Raw genomic sequence first — 23,471 nt, 5'->3', positions numbered from 1 at the left:
TGCAACCCATCACCCTAAAGATTTAATTATTGGTGATCCTACTCAAGGTATTAAAACTAGATCTTCTGTTAGGGATATCATTAATCATATTGTCTTTGTCTCACAAACTGAACCAAAAGATATTAGAGAAGCTGAACAAGACAATAATTGGATAATGGCAATGCAAGATGAACTTAATCAATTTAAAAGAAATAATGTTTAGGATTTAGTTGAAAGACCTGAAAACTCCTCTATAATTGGAACTAAATGTGTTTTTCAGAAACAAACTTAATGAAGAAGGATTAGTGATAAGAAACAAAGCTAGGTTGGTTGCTGAAGGATATAATCAGGAAGAGAGAATAGATTTTGATGAAATCTTTGCACCTGTAGCAAGATTAGAAGCTATAAGATTGCTATTATCATTTGCTTGCTACATGAACTTCAGACTCTTTCAAATAGATGTCAAGAGTGCTTTTCTAAATGGTTATATTGCTAAAAAAATATATGTAGAACAACCACCTAGATTTGAAAGCCATATTTCCAAATCATATTTACAAACTCAACATAGCACTATATGATTTAAAACAAGCACCAAGAGCATGGTATGAAAGACTAAGTAATTTTTTGATAACAAGTAATTTTTAAAGAGAAAATATTGATAAAACTCTCTTTATCAAAAAAGAAATTGATATCTTGATTGTTCAAATATATGTTGATATTATTTCTGGTGCTACTGATGAAGCTTTGAGTGACGATTTTGCTAAGCTTATGCAGGGTGAGTTTGAGATGAGTATGATGGGTGAGCTAACTTTTTTTTTCAGACTCCAAATTAAGCAAACAAGAGAAGGTATCTTCATTAGCCAAAGTAAGTATACAAGAGAAATTTTAAAAAAGTTTGGCATGGAGGATACAGAGTCAATAGGTACACCTATGACCTCATCTTGTTAGATCGACAAAGATAAGCTAAGTAAATCTATTAATTTTAAGCTGTATAGAAGCATGATAGGATCTCTACTTTATCTTACAGCTGGTAGGCCAGATACAATGTTCAGTGTTTGCTTATGTGCAAGATATCAATCAAATTCTAAAGAATCACACTTAATTGTTGTTAAAAGAATCATGAGATATTTATTAGGTACACAAAATCTAGGCCTATGGTACTCTAAGGACTCTACAATTGACTTAATTGGCTATTCAAATGCTGATTTTGCTGGTTGTAGATTAGACAGAAAAAGTACAAGTGGAACTTGTCAATTTCTTGGAGCTAATATAATTTCTTGGTTTAGCAAGAAACAAAATTCAGTTGCTTTGTCAATAGTCGAGACTGAATACATTGCAGTTGGGAGTTGTTGTGCTCAAATCTTATGGATCAAACAACAACTTGAGAATTATGGCATTAAACTAAATAAAATTCCCATAATATGTGATAATACAAGTGCCATAAATTTAACCAAGAATCCAATTCAGTACTTAAGATCTAAACACATAGAAATAAGACATTATTTCATAAGGAATCATGTTCAAAACGAAAATATCATAATTGAATTTGTTAACACTGAAAAACAAATTGCTGACATTTTCACCAAACCTCTAAATGAAGAGAGATTTAATGAAATAAGAGGAGAACTATGTATTTGTGACCCATTTTGATTAAAATTTTAGTACAAACATTGTTTGATTGAATGCTTACATGATTAATTCCTATTATTCCCATTGATTAAGTCATTTTCGGAGGATCTTAATTTGAAAATTTTAGTTCTTGACTGATGAGGAGATGACTCATGGTAATGAGGAGTTGACTCATGAAGTGAGGGGGAGAGTTTGAATCATCCAGAGATCTGATACAACTCCATCTCAGGTAGAAAGGATGACTCACCCAAGTCGAAAGTCGACCCCTGCTTTACTTGAGTCGACTCATGGAACAAATGAGTTGACCCCCGCTGTTCCAAAATAGTTTTCTTCCGAAACGTTATTCACTTAGGCGAGAGTCGACCCCCGTTCCACATAACGTTTCAGACATTCCAAAATTTCTGTTTCCATCTTCTTCCTTTCCAACAACCAAAAACCCTAAAACCCTAGTGTAGTCCTGGCCGGTCCCTCATGGCTCCTAGGAAGTAGATCACATTTGGTCCCAAAAGAAAATAATCAATCGTGAACAAGAAAGAAGATCTAAAGCACGGTCGGATAAAACCGTGGAATCCACAATACATCACCATCCCAACCAAGAGCCGTTCCGTCTTCGCCTATTCCGTCACCATCTTCCCCTATTCCAAGACTGGTTCCATTTGCATCACTTTCAAACCGAACAGTGTCTACTGGAAGAAAGGTTGATTTCTTATTCTTAGAAAGGGAAGGATTGCATATAGGAACAAATTTGAAGGAAATGGGCTGGAAGTATGTGTGTTCACTTGACCTACCTACCTATCCCGATCTAGTAAGAGAGTTCTACGGAAATGCTACATATGGCATTGGTCAGATTTTGTCAAAGGTCAGGGACGTTCCCTTCTTAATCATGGATGAAATCTTAGGGAATGTGATTAAGGCACCCATTGATGGAGAAAGTTTAGAAGAGCTGGAAGATAGAGATGAAGGAATAAAGCTGATTTTATCTAAGGATGAGGTCAGTAAAGAAGAAGAAGTTAAGGCCTATAAGCTAAATGCAGAGATGAGGCTACTTCACCACATTATCAGTCGGATACTATTTTCTAAAATAGGCCGATTTGATCATGTATCTGAGAGGGATATTCTGGTGATGCATCATCTACTTAGAGGCCAACCACTGAACCTTCCTACCATGATGATGAAGCATATGGCGGATCTTGGACAAAGAAAGGGAGCATCACTCCCTTATGGTATGGTGTTATCTCTTATTTTCATTAGATATGATGTCAGCATTCTAGGTGAAGTAAAAATGGAGCTCAAGCACACTGACATCTATAGTGAAAAGTCTTTGATAAGAATGAAATTTGTTAAAGCAAATAACAAGTGGTTCATAGAGGAGAAGAAAAGGAAGAAGGAATAAGAGAAGAAGCACGGAGGCCTATTAAAACAAGGCAAACTAGTGCAGGACCTTCACAGAGGACACTTAGCACTAGTGTACATGAAGAAGGGGCACCTATTTAGCCATTTAGACTTGAGAGAGACCAGCTGAAGTTTATTGAAGATTACATAACGCAAGGACTCTTTTGATCATGCCTTTGTTGGAATTCAGTTTATGACTTGATTATAATGGTAAAAAAAAAATCAAGACTGAGTTAGAAGGCCTAAGGACACTTGCTGCTGCCCAACAAAGAAGACTTGGAGCTATTGAAGAACATACAAGGCACCAAGAAAATGAACTCCAAGGATCATTGTAGCAATTTAAGGAACAAGGCTCTTAGTTGACTGCTTCCCTCTCCATTCTAGAATCCAAAGTTAGTCAACTTCTAGGAGACAAGAAGGCAATTGTTATGTTTTGATTGTCTCCAACTGCTCTAATATATTCTTAAGACAAAAGGCTCTTATTTATTCTGAAATTAACTAGCTCTGATTTTTAAGTTAAAATCATCTGAAACTCTAACATTATAATATGCTCTGATACAATTATAAATATCAAAAGCTCTGATACATTAATAAGGTAAAAAGCTCTAATACATTAGCTCTGATACATTCACAAATTGCTTTTGGTATGGTGATAAGCTATATTGGATCAGCATGTATTAAAAAGCTATGATACGTTTAAAAATACTGCTATATTTATAAGTCAAAACGCTCTGATACATAATCAACAAGGATGATCAACACTGTACAAATAATGCTTTAAAATCTTGGCACTGAAACTCCCACTGAAACTCTAATTCTATAATAAATTATTATCAATCTGTACCTCCTATTCAATTATTCTCCTTAACTCTTGATGCTTAAATCATGATCTACAAGTAGAAAACTTTCCTACCCCTCACCCTTTTGTTGATGACAAAAAGGGGGAGAAGTAAAAGAATTTCAAAAGAGGAGGAGAAGTAACATAACTTCAAAAAAAGGGAAGAAGAAAACAGACACTATGAAGAAAATCGATAAATGACAAAAGATAGGGAAAGAAGCATAATTTGTTTAATCATAATATAAAGGGGGAGATTTTTCTCATAAACATACAGAATTCACATATTGGAAGTCTTAAACTCAATAATGCATATATTCTGAATATTTTCTTGCTCTGAATCTTATTGCAAAAAGTGCTCTTATACTAAATTTTATTGAATAATCTGAACTTTCTAAATATCCTTTTTGCTCTGAACTATATTACAAGAATACTCTGAAAATTATTGCAAAATTCTTTTGGACTCAGTAGTTTTGTCATCATTAAAAAGAAGAGATTGTTAATCTTAAAGGATGGATTTTGATGATCACAAAAATAATTGAGTTAAATATGTACTTTAATAATGTTGGCTTAAATGTGAAGGGTTAGACCTCTAGACAAAAGTTGCCCTTACAACCTCCAAGAATCAAGAAGAATAAAATCAAAGATCTCTGAAAAATCTGTGAAAAACTTAATGAGTCGACCTATACAGAAACTGAGTCGACCCCTATATAGTTCAAGAAAAATAGAGAAGAATCACCACCTGAGACTAAATACATGAGCTGACTCTTGTGTTTAAGGAGGCGACTCAATATCTACATGAGCCAACCCCCGACATTAATGAGTCGACCCTTGGGGGAGCGCAGGAAACTTCTGTGCAGTAAAGAAAATGAGCCGATTCTTGTGTTTAAGGAGGCGACTCAATATCTACATGAGCCGACCCCCGACATTGATGAGTCGACCCTTGGGGGAGTGGAGGAAATTTATGTGCACTAAAGGAATGAGGCGACTCTTGTGTTTGAAGAGCCGATCCAATATCTACACGAGTCGACTTCCGACATTGACGGGTCGACCCAAGAGGCAAACACAAAAACTTTGTATGGATTGAAGGAACGAGCCGACTCCTATGCTTACTGAGCCATCTCCCTTGGTACATGGGACGACCCCCGAACCTGATGAGTCGACCCCTGGCATCTTGATAGCTCCAACGGCTACTTTCAACAGTACTTCTTCTGGGTGACAATGGATAGTTTTTTGGTGTGATGGTTATCTGGTACTTTCTGAAAAGCTTATAGTCTATAAATTTAAAGGAACGCCAAGAAAAAAAGAAGATAAGAGAGAGGATCAAGTGAGAAAATCATATCACCCAAAATCCAAGCTTCAAAAGATAATCCTCACAAAAGAGCCTTTCAGGAAAAATCATATTGTGAGGAATCAGTTGAAATATTCAACAGAGGAATTACTGCTGTGCTATCAAGATCTTCGACTGCAGCCAACAACCATCTTCAAAGCTTCTGATCCATATTTATTATTTCGTTTACCTTGAAGCTTTGTTTATATAGTTACAACATTTATTACATATTCCTTAAACTCTGCTGTAACAGTTTTATCTACTCCAAAACTGATAAGGGTTCTTCCAAATCTTAACTGGAAGTTGTTGAATCAGAGGATTCAACAAGGTTAAGATTTTGGTTGGTGAGCCTATAAAAATTGACTGGGTTGTTTGTGAACCCAGAAAACAATCGTGTAAGGTTTTGGTTGGTGAGCCTGTGAAAACCGATTGGGTTGTTTGTGAACCCGAAAAGCAAATGGATTAAAGTTGTGGTTGGTGATCCTGTAAAAACTGACTGAATTCGTTGTGATCCCGAAAAAACAGCGAGTTGGGTTGTGAGCTCGAAAAACAACCATACTATAATTTGGGTGGTTATAGTGAAATTTTCAAGAGTTTTGGAGAGTGGATATAGGTGTGGGTTACACCGAACTACTATAAATTTTTCATGTCTGTGTGTGCTCTTTTTTCTTTACACTATTGCACTTTAATCTTTGCTATTATTCATTCATTGCTTAAAGCACATTATATCTTTCATATTAAAATTATTGTTTATCCGCCGCATTCTAGTTAAAGATTTTTTAAAAATCCAATTCACCCCCCTCTTGGGTTGCATATCTGGGCAACAACAACCTCATCGCGCCATGCTTTACTTGCTGGCCACTCTACGACCTGTCAACCAGAGGCCACGCCTTGCTGCCAAGGGCCATACCCTATCACCTCTATCAACGCCATGCCGTTCACAAGAACGGCCCATACCGTGCGCCTCAAGCAAGCCCTGGCTGCACGCCACCTGGCCAAGACCATCTCCTTCCATGATGAGGATAGGCCATACCTCCACCATCTGGGTACCTTTGCTGGGACTATAAATAGCCCACATCAGATAATACATGAGAACTTTTTGGACCAATTAACATCCACTCTAACTTAAGCATCGGAGGGCCCTCATCGGAATCCACCGATGAGGCTTTGTGTAGGTAGCCGACACATGGGAGATGGTGTTCTTTCTCGGGCCCGGCCAGCGGCTCCTCCGACTCCTCCAGTGTGGTCACCCTCAGGCCAGATTTCGACCACAACACTACTATTTCAAGGTAAGAATATAATAAGCATATTCCTCATTTTTTGTGGGATATAAGCATAACCTTCATTTCAAGATAAGATGATAATAATATAATTCCGAAGCCTACGTAAAATGCATCTTAAACAATTTCTTTTTTTTGAATGTTTTAGTTAAATTTCATTTCAATTCAACCATTTTAGCTTCAGCAAGGGATCCTCTATGGTGTACATTTTTCACATAAAAACTAAAGCGCTGGCGCCTTCTTTTGAAGGTGAAAAACGAACTCCTTATTTGTGCTCTGATCTCTGACTGTTGTCACCATGCATGCAGCTTTCTTTTGGTTTCGTATACCTTGACATACATGCTTTTAACCTGACAGCTGACTACCAGCACCGCCAGCTTTTCTGTCTGACCGCTTCTCATTTCCATAATTCTTTTAGTTTCCTTGATAGGTGCAATTACTATGGCTCGTCAATAATAAATACTTAGAATTTAATTCTAAGATTTATAAATGGGAGCAGCCTAAACCGTGAAAACGGGGCGGTGGGTGGGTCAAGCCTGGACAAGTACGCTACTAAATTACCTGTAAGCAAACAAAAAATCCATGGGTATTTGAACCCGAGTATCCAGGAAAAAGCAGAATATTTGATGGAAGAACAGGGGATAAGCGTTAAAATACGAAAAGTGAAATGGCACTACTCGCTCTGGCTTGTACAACACTTGATAGCTGTCATTAACAGATGGATAGCTGCCAAACTAGATGTTATTATGTGCCATACAGAACGCATCGCTGTTAACAGTCGTTCATCTTCTAATAATAGTTATCGAGCATGTGATGCAAATCGCACACCATAGAAGATTCTATAGAAATAATAGAAATTCTAATTGATGAGGTTTAAATAAGTCTGGATCCTCTCTAGTTACGAGCCGTGCAATAACATGAAGTTATAGGACAGGAGAGAAGTCGATTCAAACACAAACTAGCGAAGATTGAACTCTCTTTAGCTGATTAGGTGCGGTTGCATCGTTTTGCATGAAATTTTGAACTAAGGATTTGCTGCGCATTGGTGTGTGAGGATATATATTTTAAAAATGCCTGGTACCATATTAATTGGCAATTGGATGGTGGATAGAGAATTTGCTAGCATAGAGGCAAGGAGAAGGTGGGGTGGTTGGCTAAACATTTAATTTGTGATTAGAGCCCCAATTCCATCATCACCATTTGCTATCTCAAAGTACAATATGTTTAATAGAATCATTAGTAAAATATTACGATAATTATTATTTAGTACATATTCTGATATTATAACATGCATACAATAATTAACAATGTAATAAATCATTTAGTATATATTATATTATTTCTTGTCATGTATCAAATATTTTTAGATAATTAGTAAAATTTGGTATTATGCCATGTAAATATAACAAGTATAAAAATTGTTGCACTAGAGGTAATAGGATGCATATTTATATTGATTGGATATAGTAGACGTTATAGCCATACTATGTTATCCAATCATTTATCTATTCTGTTGTATATTATATAAAATATTTTTTACAAATATTCAAAACATTTGCCGTTCTATATATTTATAATTATTCATCGTAGATCTCATCTCTATATTGGATAATTTATCTAATAGAAAGATGATATTATTGAAAAATGGCTAAAGCATATATATATTACGGTTCTTAAACCATAAAATGAATCTTAAAGTGGCAAAGCTAGCAATGAAAAAAACAGCCATACATCAAAATTAATACAAGGTACGATTAGATAGGAAGCAGATGCTCGTGCTGCAAAATTAATTAAAAGGATTTGTGCTCATGCTATCCCGAGTATTTAATAGGTAGCATGTGCCCATTAAGTAGGCAAGACGTAATGGATACCATTTTTTATTTTAAAGATGATACAGCTACGGGCCGACTCGTCTATCAATCTATTCGATACAGTTGGAGGAGTCCATCAATCTACGAGGCGCTTCTCGATAGAACTCAGCGGGCGATGTCCCTCAAACCGCCCGATTTCAGTTGGACCGCCCGGGTGCGAGATAAAAAATCCAGGGCACAGCCCGACGGTTCCTTCCACCCGACTTCGCTCTCCCCTTGGATGACTCCGCTTATCTCACTCCTTCTCCATCCCCGCTCTTCTTTGCTCCGTCTGCCACCGCGAACTAAATGCCCTTCCTTTTTCAGTCAGCCCTTTAGGTTAGAACTAAATGCCCTTCTCTGTGAGCGAGCGGCGGTGACAGAGATGGCAGGAGAAAGACTGATGGAAGCTCCTACGCCGCCGCCACCTCCGTGGACCAGAGGGAGCTTCCAAGATAAATTCAAGAACGGAAGACCCCTATTCTGGAAAATAACAGAGATGGGAGCGAGCGCCCTTCCTTTTTCAGTCAGCCCTTTAGGTTAGAACTAAATGCCCTTCTCTGTGAGCGAGCGGCGGTGACAGAGATGGCAGGAGAAAGACTGATGGAAGCTCCTACGCCGCCGCCACCTCCGTGGACCAGAGGGAGCTTCCAAGATAAATTCAAGAACGGAAGACCCCTATTCTGGAAAATAACAGAGATGGGAGCGAGCGCCCTTCCTTTTTCAGTCAGCCCTTTAGGTTAAATGCCCCTCTTACTCTGTGAGCGAGCGACGGTGACAGAGATGGGAGGAGAAAGACTGATGGAAGCTCCTACAACCCAACCACCTCCGTGGGCCAGAGAGAGCTTCCAAGATGCATTCAAGAACGGAAGACCCCTAATCTGGAAAATAACAGAGATGGGAGCGAGGCAGCGAGCGCCCTTCCTTTTTCGGTCAGTCCTTTAGGTTAGAAATAAATGCCCCTCTTACTCTGTGAGCGAGCGACGGTAACAGAGATGGGAGGAGAAGGACTGATGGAAGCTCCTACGCCCCTACCACCTCCGTGGGCCAGAGGGAGCTTCCAAGATAAATTCAAGAACGGAAAAGACCCCTAATCTGCAATTTTCCAATCTTTCCATCTCATCACCATCAAAATATCTCGATCTTGAAGGTGGTACTGTCCTCGCGCATGTCTTCTCCTTGATTTTCCCCTTGAATTCGAACTGGAAATTTTTACTCGGTCCCCGCTCTCTCTATTTCTTGATTTTACTTGTTTCTTGAAAGGATTTTATGCGTTTTATATGCTTGCATGCATTCCTTTTCTTTCTCCTTGCAGTGCGATGGATTTATATATGGCTTTTGCACTAATCTTGAACCTTTTTCCCTCGTTGGATTTTGTTTTGATTGTTTTAATGGATGGATTCCCGCAGTTCTTCCTCCTGATCCGGCAATGTGGAGGCTTAAGATTGCGCAGGGCGGCAGCCCGTGGCTGAAGACGACAAACAACCATGTAGGGAGGCAGGTGTGGGAATTTGATCCGAATATGGGCACGGCTGAAGAGATTGCTGCAGTCCAGAAGGTCCGTGAGCTGTTTCGGGAGCATCGTTTTGAGATGAAGCACAGTGCTGATCTCCTCATGCGATTGCAGGTATATAAACAGAAAGAAATATAAACAGATGAAGCCTGTGAGCTTTTTTTTTTTTAATGTTTATCTTACTGGGGCAGGTAGAAATATGTGCTAGTTGTCTATGATTGTTGACAGAAGTAGTAAAGAGATCCAAATATGCTGTAATTCTTATTCAATATTTTTGAATTTAGAATTCATCAATGAATGGCTTGAGAATATCCCTCACAAGCTAGTTATAATTCATGGAAGAATATTCAAGACTAAGAAATAATGGAACGAGAAGACCTACATATACGTGTCGGGATCCATTGCACGCTGCAGAAAAAAGCAGAACGCAGCGGAAGGGGCATGCGCGAGATTCCGTTCATCGCATGAACGTATTTTAAAACCGTCGTTCGTAGATAGATTAGGATTAAAAACTTTTTACATGATTAGGAAGATCAGATCTTCACCTTGTGCGGATAGATGATCACCGCAAACTGATGATCATGGTATTTGTTAAAGGTTCGCTTAAAGCCACACACGCGTCCGGCCTCTATAGGTATCCATACGAGGCAGAGGACCGATCAAAGCTCTCGAATCTTTCCGGGGTGCTAGCTCCCTTGCAGAGATGTCTTTTGATGGCTGAAAACCTCCTTTTGAATCAACTCTTGATTGCTTTGGGGAGGAGGAAGAATAAAAGCCTTGCAGCCTTTTCTTTTTCCTTTGTCTTGGAACCAAAAAGTGGAAGAAGGAAAGGATGCACACCTCCCTATATATTTTTTTTTCTTTGTCTCACGGCTGAAACCAAGTGGGGAGAGGTGCTGTTCACGGCTCAAAGGGAGAGGAGAGAATTTAAAGGGACCTGCATGCCCTCCCCTTTTGAATTATCTCTAAGCGTGAGCTCCTAATTTTTAGGAGCTCATGTTTATCTTTTTCTTTCCTTTGTGGCTGAAAAACCCAAAAGAGGGAGAGCCCTTGGCTGCCGTGATGCACTTGGGAATTATCTCAAGGAGGGCCGCAAGCCCTCCTTTTAAATTAATTCCTAGACTTGAGCTCCTAAATTTTAGGAGCTCAAGTTTATCTCCAAGAGAGGAGGGGCGTAGCCCCTCCTTTCTTTCATCACGCAAAGCCAAGGAGGGGCGTACGCCCCTCCCTCTTATCATCTCTTTCTCACGCCCCCACTTAATCAAATTAAGTGGGGGGGTTGGGTCACTTACAAGGCGGGTCTAATCCTCTTCCAAAGAGAATTGAGTGCACTAATTTTCTTTCCCTTCAAATTCTAATTTAATTAGGATTCAATTGAACCATGACTTAATTGAATTCTTCAATCCTAATCCAATTAGGAGTCATCTTAATTTATTAGATTAAAATTAATTAGGACTTAAGAAATCCGAATCCAATTAGGACTTTAATTTAATTTGATGTCCTAATCTAATTAGGACTCTAGGAATCCTACTCCAAGTAGGACTCGTATTTAATATGATCAAGTCCAATTAATTAAATCCAATTGATTCAATTAAATTGCAATCCAATTGCAATTATTCCTTTTTCAACTTCCTAATTCTTAGTAGGTTACACCAATTATCAATCAAATTGATAATTATGAATTATTTGTGATTCCAAATCACAATTAAACTATCGGATCGGTCAATACCTCTAATGTGTGTGACCCCATAGGTTCTATTCTGTCTGGTAGTGAGATATATTATGATCTCTATCACAATATCATTGAAAACTTCTTTTAATGAGTTGAAATAATTTCAACTCAACTCACCAGGAATCATCGATCATCAAGATAGTCCCTATGAGTCTCACCATCCACCAGTGACACCTAGCAGCATGTAGTGGCAACCCAGCAGAATGGAATGATGAACCTCTAGGTGCAGTTATCGTATGATACAGTCCTTCTATCATGAATACCTACATGACGAAGGTAATGGATAACTCGTCAAACTCCATCGTCTGTCATATGTCTAGATTTATTCGATTTAAGTTCGAGAGTGAAAAACTCCTTTCCCACTGTTCATACTGCTCCGGCCGAGGTCTTACGAACTCTGTCTTATAAATCACATAGGATCACTCCTTATCTACTAAGGTTGATAGATTCCTTGTAGGTGCATATCCTACTCTTATAGTGAACCTACTGTAGCCAATCTACACCACAAGGATCTATATGGCTAAAAACCATGTATACGTGCAGTCAAACTACAACAACCTCACTGTAAATAGCCGAAGCACCGTAGGTCAAAGGATCAGTCACACTACTGCAACATCAAGTAAGTCATTGACGAGTGGATAGACATCCAAGTGACTTCTTGTCTTGGTCATGCTCAGTACCCTTGTTCTCTAACAAACACCTGCACTATCACTTCAGTGTCCCTACACTGTGGACTCGAGACTCGTCCATCTATAAGGAAAGTGATATGTGCACTGATCTCATCGGATCGATCATCGTCCTCGTGATGATCCATCGATCAGGAGCATTTAGAAATTAATCATCAATGACACATGGCTCAAATTCTCAACTCTTGAGAATATGCATCATCATCGTATTAATTTCTTGGACGATTCATAGACACATACACAATATGAATGAAAAAGATGCCCATTTATTAATCAATAATAATAAAGTCAAGTATAAAACTATGTCCCAGAATTAATAATGTGTCAGCCAGATTGGCTTCTAGGGCATAAATCTAACAATTTGAAGGTTGAAAATTATTTGGTTATGTAAGCTAACGCTTGTAATTACATGACTGGATTTGGTTGTCTTGCATAATTTATGTCTAGGCCATTAAAAATCATTGCGAGGAAAGCATCTAGCATGCCCAGTACAGTTATTTTGGGAATCAAGTTGTTTCTGAAACTTTAGAAATTATTTTGAGATTTATGGGTTTTTCCCTACTATGATGCTTAACTGATGTTGAAATAATTATGTCAGAGATAGCTTTGGGACTTAAGGATTGATGATACGCAATCTTGCTCTGATGATTACACAAATTGCTACATTGTGACTCATTATGATAGTAGAATTTGCTAATACTCGCTTCAAGTCATCTATATATGCTAGTTCTGGAGCTAAAACTCTCTAACTGCTAGGATGTCTTCCATAATTAAAAATGCCAAATGATACTGCATTAGCATATAAGTTTGCCAGCTTTTGAATAGATAAGAATGACTCTGGAACTGCAGAGTTTGGACAGCAAAGTGTGTTCTGATGGAAAATGCCCCTCCACCTCTCTTCCGATCATCTCCTTTATTTGAAGGTAGTGATACTGTTCTTTTCTAACTTTCTTAATGCAGTTTGCAAAGGATAATCCACTTGAAATAAACCTCCCCAACATCAAGCTAGAAGACCATGACGATGTTACAGAAGAAGTTGTATTGACATCTGTAAGAAGGGCCATTAGCTGTTATTCTACTCTCCAAGCACATGATGGTCACTGGCCTGGGGACTTTGGCGGCCCAATGTTCCTTATGCCTGGCTTGGTATTTGCTCCCATCTGGAACATATTCAATCGTAATACTGTACAGTTGGTGTATGTTGATAGGCAGCATTGATACTTAATACTGCAGAATGAAGATTTTTGGATCATTTCTGTCTCTAACTTGAACATGCTGTTTCTGCATTATTCCTAAGTTACAGGCTGATGCCCTTCTGTCAACTTGTTTTAGGAAAAAGTAATACGAGAATATGCATTTCATTCATCTTGCTGAATTAGTTGATGGGGCGTAAAGGCATCATATTCCTACTTTTTTGTTGTATGATAACAATTGTTTTATGTGTTTGATTCATTGTGGTGCAGATTATAGTTTTATCCGTTACTGGGGCATTAAATACTGTTTTATCACCAGAGCACCAGCGGGAGATTCGCCGTTACCTCTACAATCATCAGGCATCCACAATTAGAAACCTCCTCAGTTTCGTCTAGCAGTTCTTTGTTACATAGAGGTTCTGAAGCTTCAATATATTGAAGACTTAATGAATTATATTGCAGAACAAAGATGGTGGCTGGGGTTTGCATATAGAAGGCCACAGCACCATGTTTGGTTCAGCCTTGACATATGTTTCATTGAGGTTGCTGGGTGAAGGACCTGATGATGGAGACGGGGCAATGCAAACAGCACGAACTTGGATTCTAGACCATGGTGGTGCGACGGCCATAACATCATGGGGAAAATTTTGGCTCTCTGTAATAAATCTGATCCTTTCATCCATCTAAATGACAAAGTTTGTGGTTGTCAGTTGTAAGGAGCAATTTTTGATGTCCTTGTGCTGAAATAATTGCAGGTACTTGGAGTGTTTGAATGGTATGGAAACAACCCACTACCCCCAGAGATGTGGTTACTCCCATATTTTCTGCCTGTTCATCCTGGTATTCTCTCTATCTCTCTAATTTCGCCCCCATCTGTTGGTAGTAGTTTTTTTTGTCTTTTTCATTTCTCCCGGAAGGGGTTATTGGTGATAATTTTGGATTAGTATTAGATTAGTATTATATGTATAGGAATCCAAAATAAGTAGTACATCTTGGCTTCTTTTTATCAACAAGAGAAGCCAGATTTCAGAAGAATTTTGTAGGCACAATCTCTCTTTTAGTGGCTATGAACTCGTTGATTGTACTTATTTTTGAACTTTGGCTGTTGAAGCCATTGCTTACCAATGTTGTAATATTTTAAGAGTTCTGATGCACTCCCAGAGAGAATGGGCACCTCTTCAAGTGTTCACTGTCTCAGTGAAGTGTAATTAGATTCACAAGTTTATTTCCTTTATGCACAATGAAGGTTGCTATGATACTATGTCATCTTTTAGAGCCGACAATCTTAAGATCATGCATTTTGTTTCAATGTTTGTGAGGCAGCTTATTAATTATCGAATTTACAAATATTCCATCATACAAATTGAGGACCAAAGGTGTTGATATTTACAACATGTTCCTTTGCTCTTTTGTCTACTTATATCTTCTGTTTGTTCTGATAGCTTATAGATCAGAACGAACTTTTTCTTAAGTATGTTCCATAGGACACTGGCCATAGATCTAACAAAGTGGTTGGCGTGATATCTTGTCCAAAAGATCAAGTAAATTCAATAGAATTCACTTGAGTAAATATAGAAACCAGGAACATGTCATTAATTTTGATATATAAAGATATATCACAATTATTCTATAATTTTATGGGCCTTTAATGAATTTTCCATTCTTTGTAACTATTCTTTGATCAAATATATAACATTTAATATCTGTTTTTGAAGAAAGTGATTGACGAATCATTCTTTTTTTTTAACAAAAAGTCAGTAAATTTGTTTTCCTTTCCTTTGCATTCATAGTAAAGAATGCTGATTTGATATCCCTACATCTTTCAGAAAGTGTGGCCCCAAAAATAGCGGAATGGAGGATAAAGATTCATGTAGCCGATCCCAACTAGTTTGGGGTTAAGGCTTGGTTGAGTTGAGTTGAGTTTGCATTCATAGTGTTGTCTTCCCTAGTTAATACAAAAATGAGGCCTGCTACCTTAGATAATGCAGGCAAGAGTATTCATAATGGAAGGCATGCCTCTTGTTATATCTGTCCAAGGATTTTACTGTTATCCATGCATTGGGACCATTCCTTAGTGCAATATTAAATGCTGACTTGTTTAATTTTTGAATGCTTCAAGGTTTGCCATGTTAACTTCTCTTGCTTCACAGGACGAATGTGGTGTCACTGCCGGATGGTTTATTTGCCCATGTCCTATATATATGGAAAGAGGTTTGTGGGTCCAATTACACCTACAGTTTTATCACTGAGGAAGGAGCTATATGCTTGTCCCTATCAGCAAATAGATTGGAATCGGGCTCGAAATGAGTGTGCAAAGGTTGGTAGGATATGTGTTTAATAACATGTTTTCCTTGTGAAGTTAGATTTCTTATGTGTAGGCCGTGCCTTGTAGAATTCTGAATTCACTCAAGAAATTTAGTTGTATATGTGAAGGTAAAATTTTGAAGAGTTTAGCAGTTACATGTTTGTTTGTGGGCATTCCTCTTTCATCTATTTCAATATGTTCTAGTGGAAATTTAAGAAGATTGTGAAACTTTTAGACAGTCTACTTGAAAAAATATAAAGGGATATAAGGAAATTTTGAAAAAAATTAAGAAGGGCTGTGTTAAGATTTGGAAACATGCATACTGCAATGATCTCTTTTTTTTTCTTTTTTGGAAACATGCGTGCTGCAATGATCTTTGTTTTTTCCTTTTGTGTATGGGTGTATATTACTCAATTACCTTTGCTTAGCTTGTCATAATAGGATAAATGAACCTGTCCCTTTTATATATTTTACTCAATAAATGTGATAGATGTATGGAGATCAGACACTATTTCTTTTACAACATAATACTTGAACTTGATATAGTTGTTGAGTAATGCCTCAAACAGCTTCGTGCCCATCCTACATATAGGAGCTCTCTCGTGTTCTTCATCATCTATTTAGCCACAAACTTTTATGTATGTTGCAGCCAATTGATGTCCTCATTTGTTAGGATAAGTTTGAAGTGGCATGCAAGAAAGAACTTATGCTCATAACCAAGGTCTGCTGGAGTGTTCTTGAATTAGGACAAATATGCCCAGAATTTGATTGTTTTAGCTGGTCTTCAGGATACTTCTTCAGTGGATACTCCACTGGAAGTGAATGTTAAGTATTACTGAGAGGAGGGTGATCTCCTTTCTGATCCTACGCTTTATCGTCATTTAGTTGGGAGCTTAGTCTACCTGACTATCACTCGACCTGATATTTCCTTTGCAGTTCGGTAGGTCAGTCAGTTTATGCAATCTCCACGGCATCTTCACCTGGCTGATGTCCGTCGCATCATTAGGTATATTCAGGGATCTCCTAACTGTGGTTTGTTCTTTCCCATCGGTTCGCCTATTCATCTTGTTGCCTATAGTGATGCTGATTGGGCGGGTTGTTCTGATACATGTCGTTCCATTACTGGTTGGTGTATATTTCTTGGGGATGCATTAATCTCTTGGAAGAGTAAGAAACAAGATCAGGTTTCTAAGTCTTTAACTGAGTTTGAATACCGTGCCATGTCTGCTGCCTGCTCGAAAATCATTTGGCTTCGCAGGCTGCTGGCTGAACTTGGATTTTCTCAACATCATCCTACTCTTCATGCTGACAATACTAGTGCCATTCAGATTGCTGCTAATCCTGTCTATCATGAGCGCACCAAGCATGTCGAAGTGGATTGTCATTCTATTAGAGAGGCGGTTGACACTCGTGTTATATCTCTTCCTCATTTCCCTACAGATCTTTAGGTGGCTCATGTGTTTACCAAGGCCATGACCCGACAGCGTCATCAATTTTTTGTTGGCAAATTGATGCTTATTGATTGCCCAACATCAATTTGAGGGGGGATGTCAGTCAGATAGGTGTGAGCTGGGTTTCTATATTTAGATAGATTCTGTAGCTATCTGATTGCTAACAATCAGGCGCATATTACGTTATAATAGCTCCTGTACATATTGTGTATTGGTTTCCATATTTAGATAGATTTTGTAGCTGTCTGATTGCTAACAATCAGGCGCATATTATTCCATATTTAGACAAATTCTGTAGCTATCTAATTGCTAACAATCAGGCGTGTATTGATAGATATTTTTCTATTAATGAGAAACGACTCTCACAAGTGGGGGATTCGATGCAATCTTGACAGGTTGTATGTAAATAACCTACAGGATGAGGTGACCGTTGAAATTTGTGCCCATGTAGGTCAGGCTTGACATATCCTACCAACACTCAATATGAAATAACATGCCATGCTATATTGGCTCTCAATTTTATTTGCATGCAAGCTGTTTTTAGTTATTTTTAATGAGAAATTTACAAGTTAAGAGCACTCAATTTGTTTTTAATATCTCAACATCCAATAATCTTGCATCCTAAATTAATCTAAAGGTGTGAGTTGTTGCTTATAAAAGGTCTTCAATATTTCCATAGCACTATCAAATGAAATCTAGCTCACAAGCTAATATGAATTAACATGATTTCGGATCAAAGAAAAAAACAAGAAAGAAAAATCTCATTAGAGCAAAACTTAAGAAACCATGTTGTTACTTAAGGATATTAAAATGCAATATGTGAGAATAATTCACATGGATGAATGATGCAGTGAAGGATTTGAATTAACCTCGTCTACAAGTTTTAGATTCCTAGATCATATACACAACTTTTTCTGTCCTTGGTATGAGTAGTTCAGGTAGAAAATTTCTAATGCCATCTATGATGAATGTCTTGGCTGGGGACCCGGAGTTGCATGTTTACCAAGATGTTGTCATTTAGGCTTAATGTTTGAAACTAATAGTGTGCCTTGAGTCAATGTTGTTTAGATAGAACGCAATTATTTTTATGTTGCAATTTGTAATTCCATCAATAGGACTATGTAACACTTGCAGTTTGGCCTTGTTGTGTCACTTTGCCAAGGAGGCTTTGCTTGAAACACTTCACCAGTTCATAGATTTCACATCAGATTGAGAGTTGGTTGGCAAAATTCTTAAAGTTGATGAAACATATCTTGACCTTTGAAAGCTCGTAAACATGGGCTAATGCTTATTTTTTGAGGTATTTACTTTTTTCTTATTTTAGGAAGATTTGTACTATCCCCACCCGCTGATACAGGACATAATTTGGGCTTCACTTCATAAAGTTGTAGAACCTGTTCTAATGCATTCGCCTGGGAGCATGTTGAGAGAGAAGGCTTTGCATATTGTGATGCAACATATTCATTATGAAGATGAGAGTACTCGATATATTTGTATTGGTCCTGTTAACAAGGTAAGCATGAAAGTTTCTGCTTGCATCTTTAACTTGTAGATTTAAGAGTTGATTGTTGTGTTCTATTTATAGGTGGTGGCGTATGAGACTTGAAATTCATTATCGGGTTATTAAGAAAATAATTATATGCTAATTTTTGTCATCGTATATGAAATGATTCTTTTATGCATGCTGATAAATTTAGGATTTAACACAAACACATATGTGACCAGATCTTGGTATAGTGCAGGGGGCTTTCTATTACGAGCAAGGTTCATCGTCTCGGTACCGGACCCTATACCGGTGCCACACTGGCGCCGTATCGGTACAATACGGTATGGGGTCTTTTCGGTGTATCGAGTGTCAAGACCCCTCTCGTATCAGTACCAGTACCAAACCGGTATGGTGCGGCGCGAGGTGTACCGTTCGGTTCGGCCCGGTACGGCGAACTTTGATCACAATTACCTTCGTACTGTCAGCTTGACTCAGCTATATATGTGGATTTTAAGTTGAACTGTCTTATTCTTCTACTGCTCTATGACCTCAAATTCTTCCGTGTTGGTGTTTTTTCCTTTATTATCAACTCATTAACTGAGGTATCGGAAGACAATCAACTCCTGCATCCTTAATGACAAGAACTCATTCAACTGTGCTAATATATAATGAACCATGATAATGTTCTTTGCTAGTTCAATTATATAGTGGATCCTTACCTAAACTTTTCCCTTTCATATACTTATTTTACATTCCATACTTGTTCATTTAAACTGTTGTAACCATGGGACTCATAAAATTTATAATATTCTCTTGGATTTTAGATGTTCTCTTGTGAACTTTAAATTTTCTATACTCTCAGAATATTCATTATTCATTCCTTTTTTTCGTAGTTGAGCCCAAATAGGTCTAGATATGAGGCCTTCAGGCCATTACTCCATCCATCAAATGCATAAATTGACTGTCCACTAGACCAGGCCATGTTATCCGGACATTACAAGTCTAATCAGCACTTGACGCTCTATCTGCTGATGATATGTCTGACCATGAAATTGTGCCACCACCAACTTCTTATGCTTCATCATGCCATCCTTTGCTATCATTCTATGCCTATCCTGCACTAATATTTTGCCCCATTGTCATCTGAGACCATCCCACGTGCATCACACAATGATCCCGTGCTCTGTCTTGCCCATCTTGTGTCTTTTTGTATGGGCATTCTAAAATTTCAAAACCATCTTCAACTTCACAAACACTATCTAAGGAGTTGCACCTGCCTCCAACTTCTCTTAGTGCTCTTATGCAAGTACATTCATCAATCTGATCTAAAATTTTATGGAAGGAAAAATCTGAAATATGATTGTATAATTTTTATGCCTTTTTGGCTTTTGATAGTAAATTTCATAATCAACTCATGGCCTTTGAGTTGAATTCACAGCCCATAGCATAGTTGAGTTACAGGGTTACCTGCAACCTCATGGTCATGGAGTAGATGCCAGCTAATGCATCATGACAAAGAGTTAATTTAATTCCTATAGATGCAAATAACTTGGGCATGTCTGAGTCAGGCTTGTTTTTGACTTGACATGTGGTTAAACTATAAAGTTTTGACTTACATCCTAGTAAGTTATTATTCGCTCCGAGAATCTTGGAGCTGTGTGCCTCACATCCTAGAAACAGTTATCAGTTGTATGTTGATGCTTCATTATCAGGCTTTTGATCATATGGCATCCTAGAATTGTTCCTGAGTTTGCTAAAGACTCTGTGTTTAATATAAATCATTAGCTATATCAGTGGGAAATTACAATCTATTTAGTGTTTTTCATGTTGTGTTTTCTTTTATCCATATCATGTGGTTATTGTAGCTCCAAGTTCTCGTTGCCTGAACTTTAATATATGCAGGTACTAAATATGCTTTCCTGCTGGATTGAAGATCCAAATTCAGAAGCATTCAAGTTGCACCTTCCAAGAGTCTATGATTATTTGTGGATTGCAGAAGATGGCATGAAAATGCAGGTTTTAAGATACTATCAAGTGCATTCTCCTTCTATTTGTGCTCATTGGCATCCTTCTTGGTGTCTGCAAGATTTGACTGTACATTGTATCTCCAAGAGCATTGTCTAAGCAGTCAATATTTGTTAAATCTCGTTTGCAAAATGCAGGGTTATAATGGCAGCCAATTGTGGGATACAGCTTTCACAGTTCAAGCAATTATCTCAACTGACCTTTCTGAAGAATATGGTCCTACTCTTAAGCGGGCACATGACTACATAAAAGACTCACAGGTTTATACTCTTTAGCAGAATGCCTCTTTTTGATGTGCCTGTTACACTTTCACCAATAATTTTGTATTTGTATTATTCCACATTTTTGAAGGTTCTTGAAGATTGCCCTGGTGATCTTAGTTTCTGGCATCGCCACATCTCTAAAGGTGGATGGACCTTTTGTACAGCAGATCATGGATGGCCCGTATCAGATTGCACAGCAGAAGGATTGATGGTACATCTGACATGTATTGCTTCTGTTGATGCTATTCTTGTTTATACCTTTCCTTCTTCTGCAGGCTTCAGTATTGTTGTCGAAGATCTCTCCAGAAATCGTTGGTGAACCATTATGTGCAGGGCGGATTTATGATGCTGTTAATGTCATTCTTTCCCTTATGGTAACTTGGCCATGAATTGGATATAAATATACTGTAGTATGTTGCATTTCCACCTGCAGAAGCATTGTTCAAGAATTGTAATGTATATATATGTCGATGGCGCACCAAACTGTGCAAGATTTCTCCACTCCAGACCTTGATATATTCATAAAATTAAATAATCTTCAAAGTTACATGTATAATGCAAAAAGTCAAAACCACGTAAATAAGAATTTTATTTTAATATTAGGTTTAGTTGTAAACTGTCTGTACCATAATTCAAAGAGCATTTAAATAATAGTTTTGCTGAATATGGTGTCGTTGGCTTATATATATGCCTAATTCTTAAGACCAAACCTATATAATTTACGAACTCATAGAATATGAGTGGATTGTGCCAACAAATTGGCATGAAATTCCAAGCGTGAAATGTATAGGCTTGGGCTGAGAAGTTAGGCTTGTTGACACAGCTTGAATTAATCAACTTGGCCTGAACTATATTCAAGATGGATTCAGGCTTTGTCATGGAAATGTGTGCATCTATACATTTATAGACTCCGCATCTTCAAAAGTTATCTTAAACATGTGCTTCTGCATATCCTTGCTCACTGATGGGGGGCAAAATGGATCGTCCTACCCTAGACTATCCCATTCCAGCCAAACAGACCTCAGCGCCGAGCAGGCCAGACCTCGGTCACGTTGAGAGCCAGTCCGATCTCGGACCTCGCCAAAGGCTAAGCCAACCTCGGCCAAATCTCTTCACTGCCATACCCTGCAGGACCGACCAAGAGCCGAAGAGGCTCCGTCGACCGCAAGTAACATAATGATGTCCCGAGCCCTAGCTCGGGGCGCTCTGCAGGTTCGACCAAGAGCCAAAGAGGCCCTGTCGACTGCAGGTAACATAATGACGTCCCGGGCCCGAGCTCAGGGCGCCCTGCAGGACTGACCAAGAGCCGAAGAGGCCCTGTCGACCGCAGATAACATAATAACGTCCTGGGCTCAAGCTCGGGGCGCCCTGCAGGATCGACCAAGAGCTGAAGAGGCCCCGTCAACCGCAGGTATGTACAATGACGCCCCTCGGGCTCGGGACGCCCTGCAGGATCGACCAAGAGCCGAAGAGGCCCCGTCGACCGCAGGTAACATAATGACGTCCCGGGCCTGAGCTCGGGGCGCCTTACAGGACCGACCAGGAGCCGAAGAGGCCCCATCGACCGCAGGTAACATAATGACATCCCGGGCCCAAGCTCGAGGCATCCTACCGAGCAGACCTTAGAGTCCGTTGAGCCGACCTCATCAAACATGCTGCAGCCCCCAAGTTGGCCCGACCTCAGTGCTCACCGAACTGACTTCACCAAATATATGCTGCGGCCTCCAAGCGAGTCCGACCTTGCCTACGGCCGCATCCACGCGCGGACCCATACGTACGCCTACGCGCGCACACGTGGCCGTACATTACAACCTCATCGCGCCATGCTTTACTTACTGGCCACTCTACGACCTATCGACCAAGGGCCATACCTTGCCACCTTTGTCAATGCAATGCCATTCACAAGAACGGCCCACACTGTGTGTCTCAAGCGAGCCCTGGCTGCACGCCACCTGCTAAGACCATCTCCTCCCATGATGAGGATGGGCCATACCTCCACCACCTGGGCACCTTTGCTGGAACTATAAATAGCCCACATCAGGTAACGCTTGAGGACTTTTGGACCAATTAAGATCCACTCTAACTTAAGCATCGGAGGGCCCTCACCGGAATCCACAGATGAGGCTTTGTGCAGGTAAGCCGGCGCACGGGAGGTGATATCCTTTCTCTGTCTCGACCGACAGCTCCTCCGACTCCTCCGGCGTGGTCACCCTCAGGCCAGATTTCAACCACAACATCTGGCGCTAGAATGAGGGCCTGAGTCGTGATCATGAGGTTGAGAAGCCACGGAGCTTCAAATGCATCGAGGCGCCGGGTACCAACTCCTGGCAACTCGCTTCAAAGTCCACCCCCTAGCCGGCGTCAGCACCGGACCTCAAACTCCCTCTTCGCCATCAAGCAGGAGGGAGAATCCTTAAAAGATTATATTGATCGCTTTACCTTGGCTACATGGGAGGTTCACGATCTTGACCAGTTCATTGCCATATCGGCATTGAAGACTGGAGCTCGGTCCTACAAGCTTC

The 23,471-nt window shown here is 39.2% G+C and overlaps 1 protein-coding gene across 13 annotated transcripts in view; it reads left to right on the top strand.

The window, feature by feature from the left end:
• LOC103720906 (cycloartenol synthase-like) overlaps positions 1–23,471 on the top strand; it is a 42,599-nt gene that overhangs the window by 11,061 nt on the left and 8,067 nt on the right. For 4 of the 13 annotated variants that reach the window (XM_039129773.1, XM_039129772.1, XM_039129774.1 and 1 more), the window contains exons 7-18: positions 9,705–9,922; positions 13,187–13,372; positions 13,690–13,779; positions 13,882–14,076; positions 14,175–14,259; positions 15,570–15,736; positions 18,500–18,688; positions 18,918–19,106; positions 20,564–20,677; positions 20,824–20,946; positions 21,038–21,160; positions 21,225–21,323. In XM_039129773.1, coding sequence (XP_038985701.1) covers positions 9,705–9,922; positions 13,187–13,372; positions 13,690–13,779; positions 13,882–14,076; positions 14,175–14,259; positions 15,570–15,736; positions 18,500–18,688; positions 18,918–19,106; positions 20,564–20,677; positions 20,824–20,946; positions 21,038–21,160; positions 21,225–21,323 — 1,778 coding nt within the window. The other 9 variants (XM_039129782.1, XM_039129777.1, XM_039129781.1 and 6 more) reach the window with 9 other exon arrangements.

Source organism: Phoenix dactylifera, chromosome 9 (genome assembly GCF_009389715.1).
Source record: "Phoenix dactylifera cultivar Barhee BC4 chromosome 9, palm_55x_up_171113_PBpolish2nd_filt_p, whole genome shotgun sequence".
NCBI lineage: Eukaryota > Viridiplantae > Streptophyta > Magnoliopsida > Arecales > Arecaceae > Phoenix > Phoenix dactylifera.
This window is presented reverse-complemented; position numbering and strand designations above follow the sequence as displayed.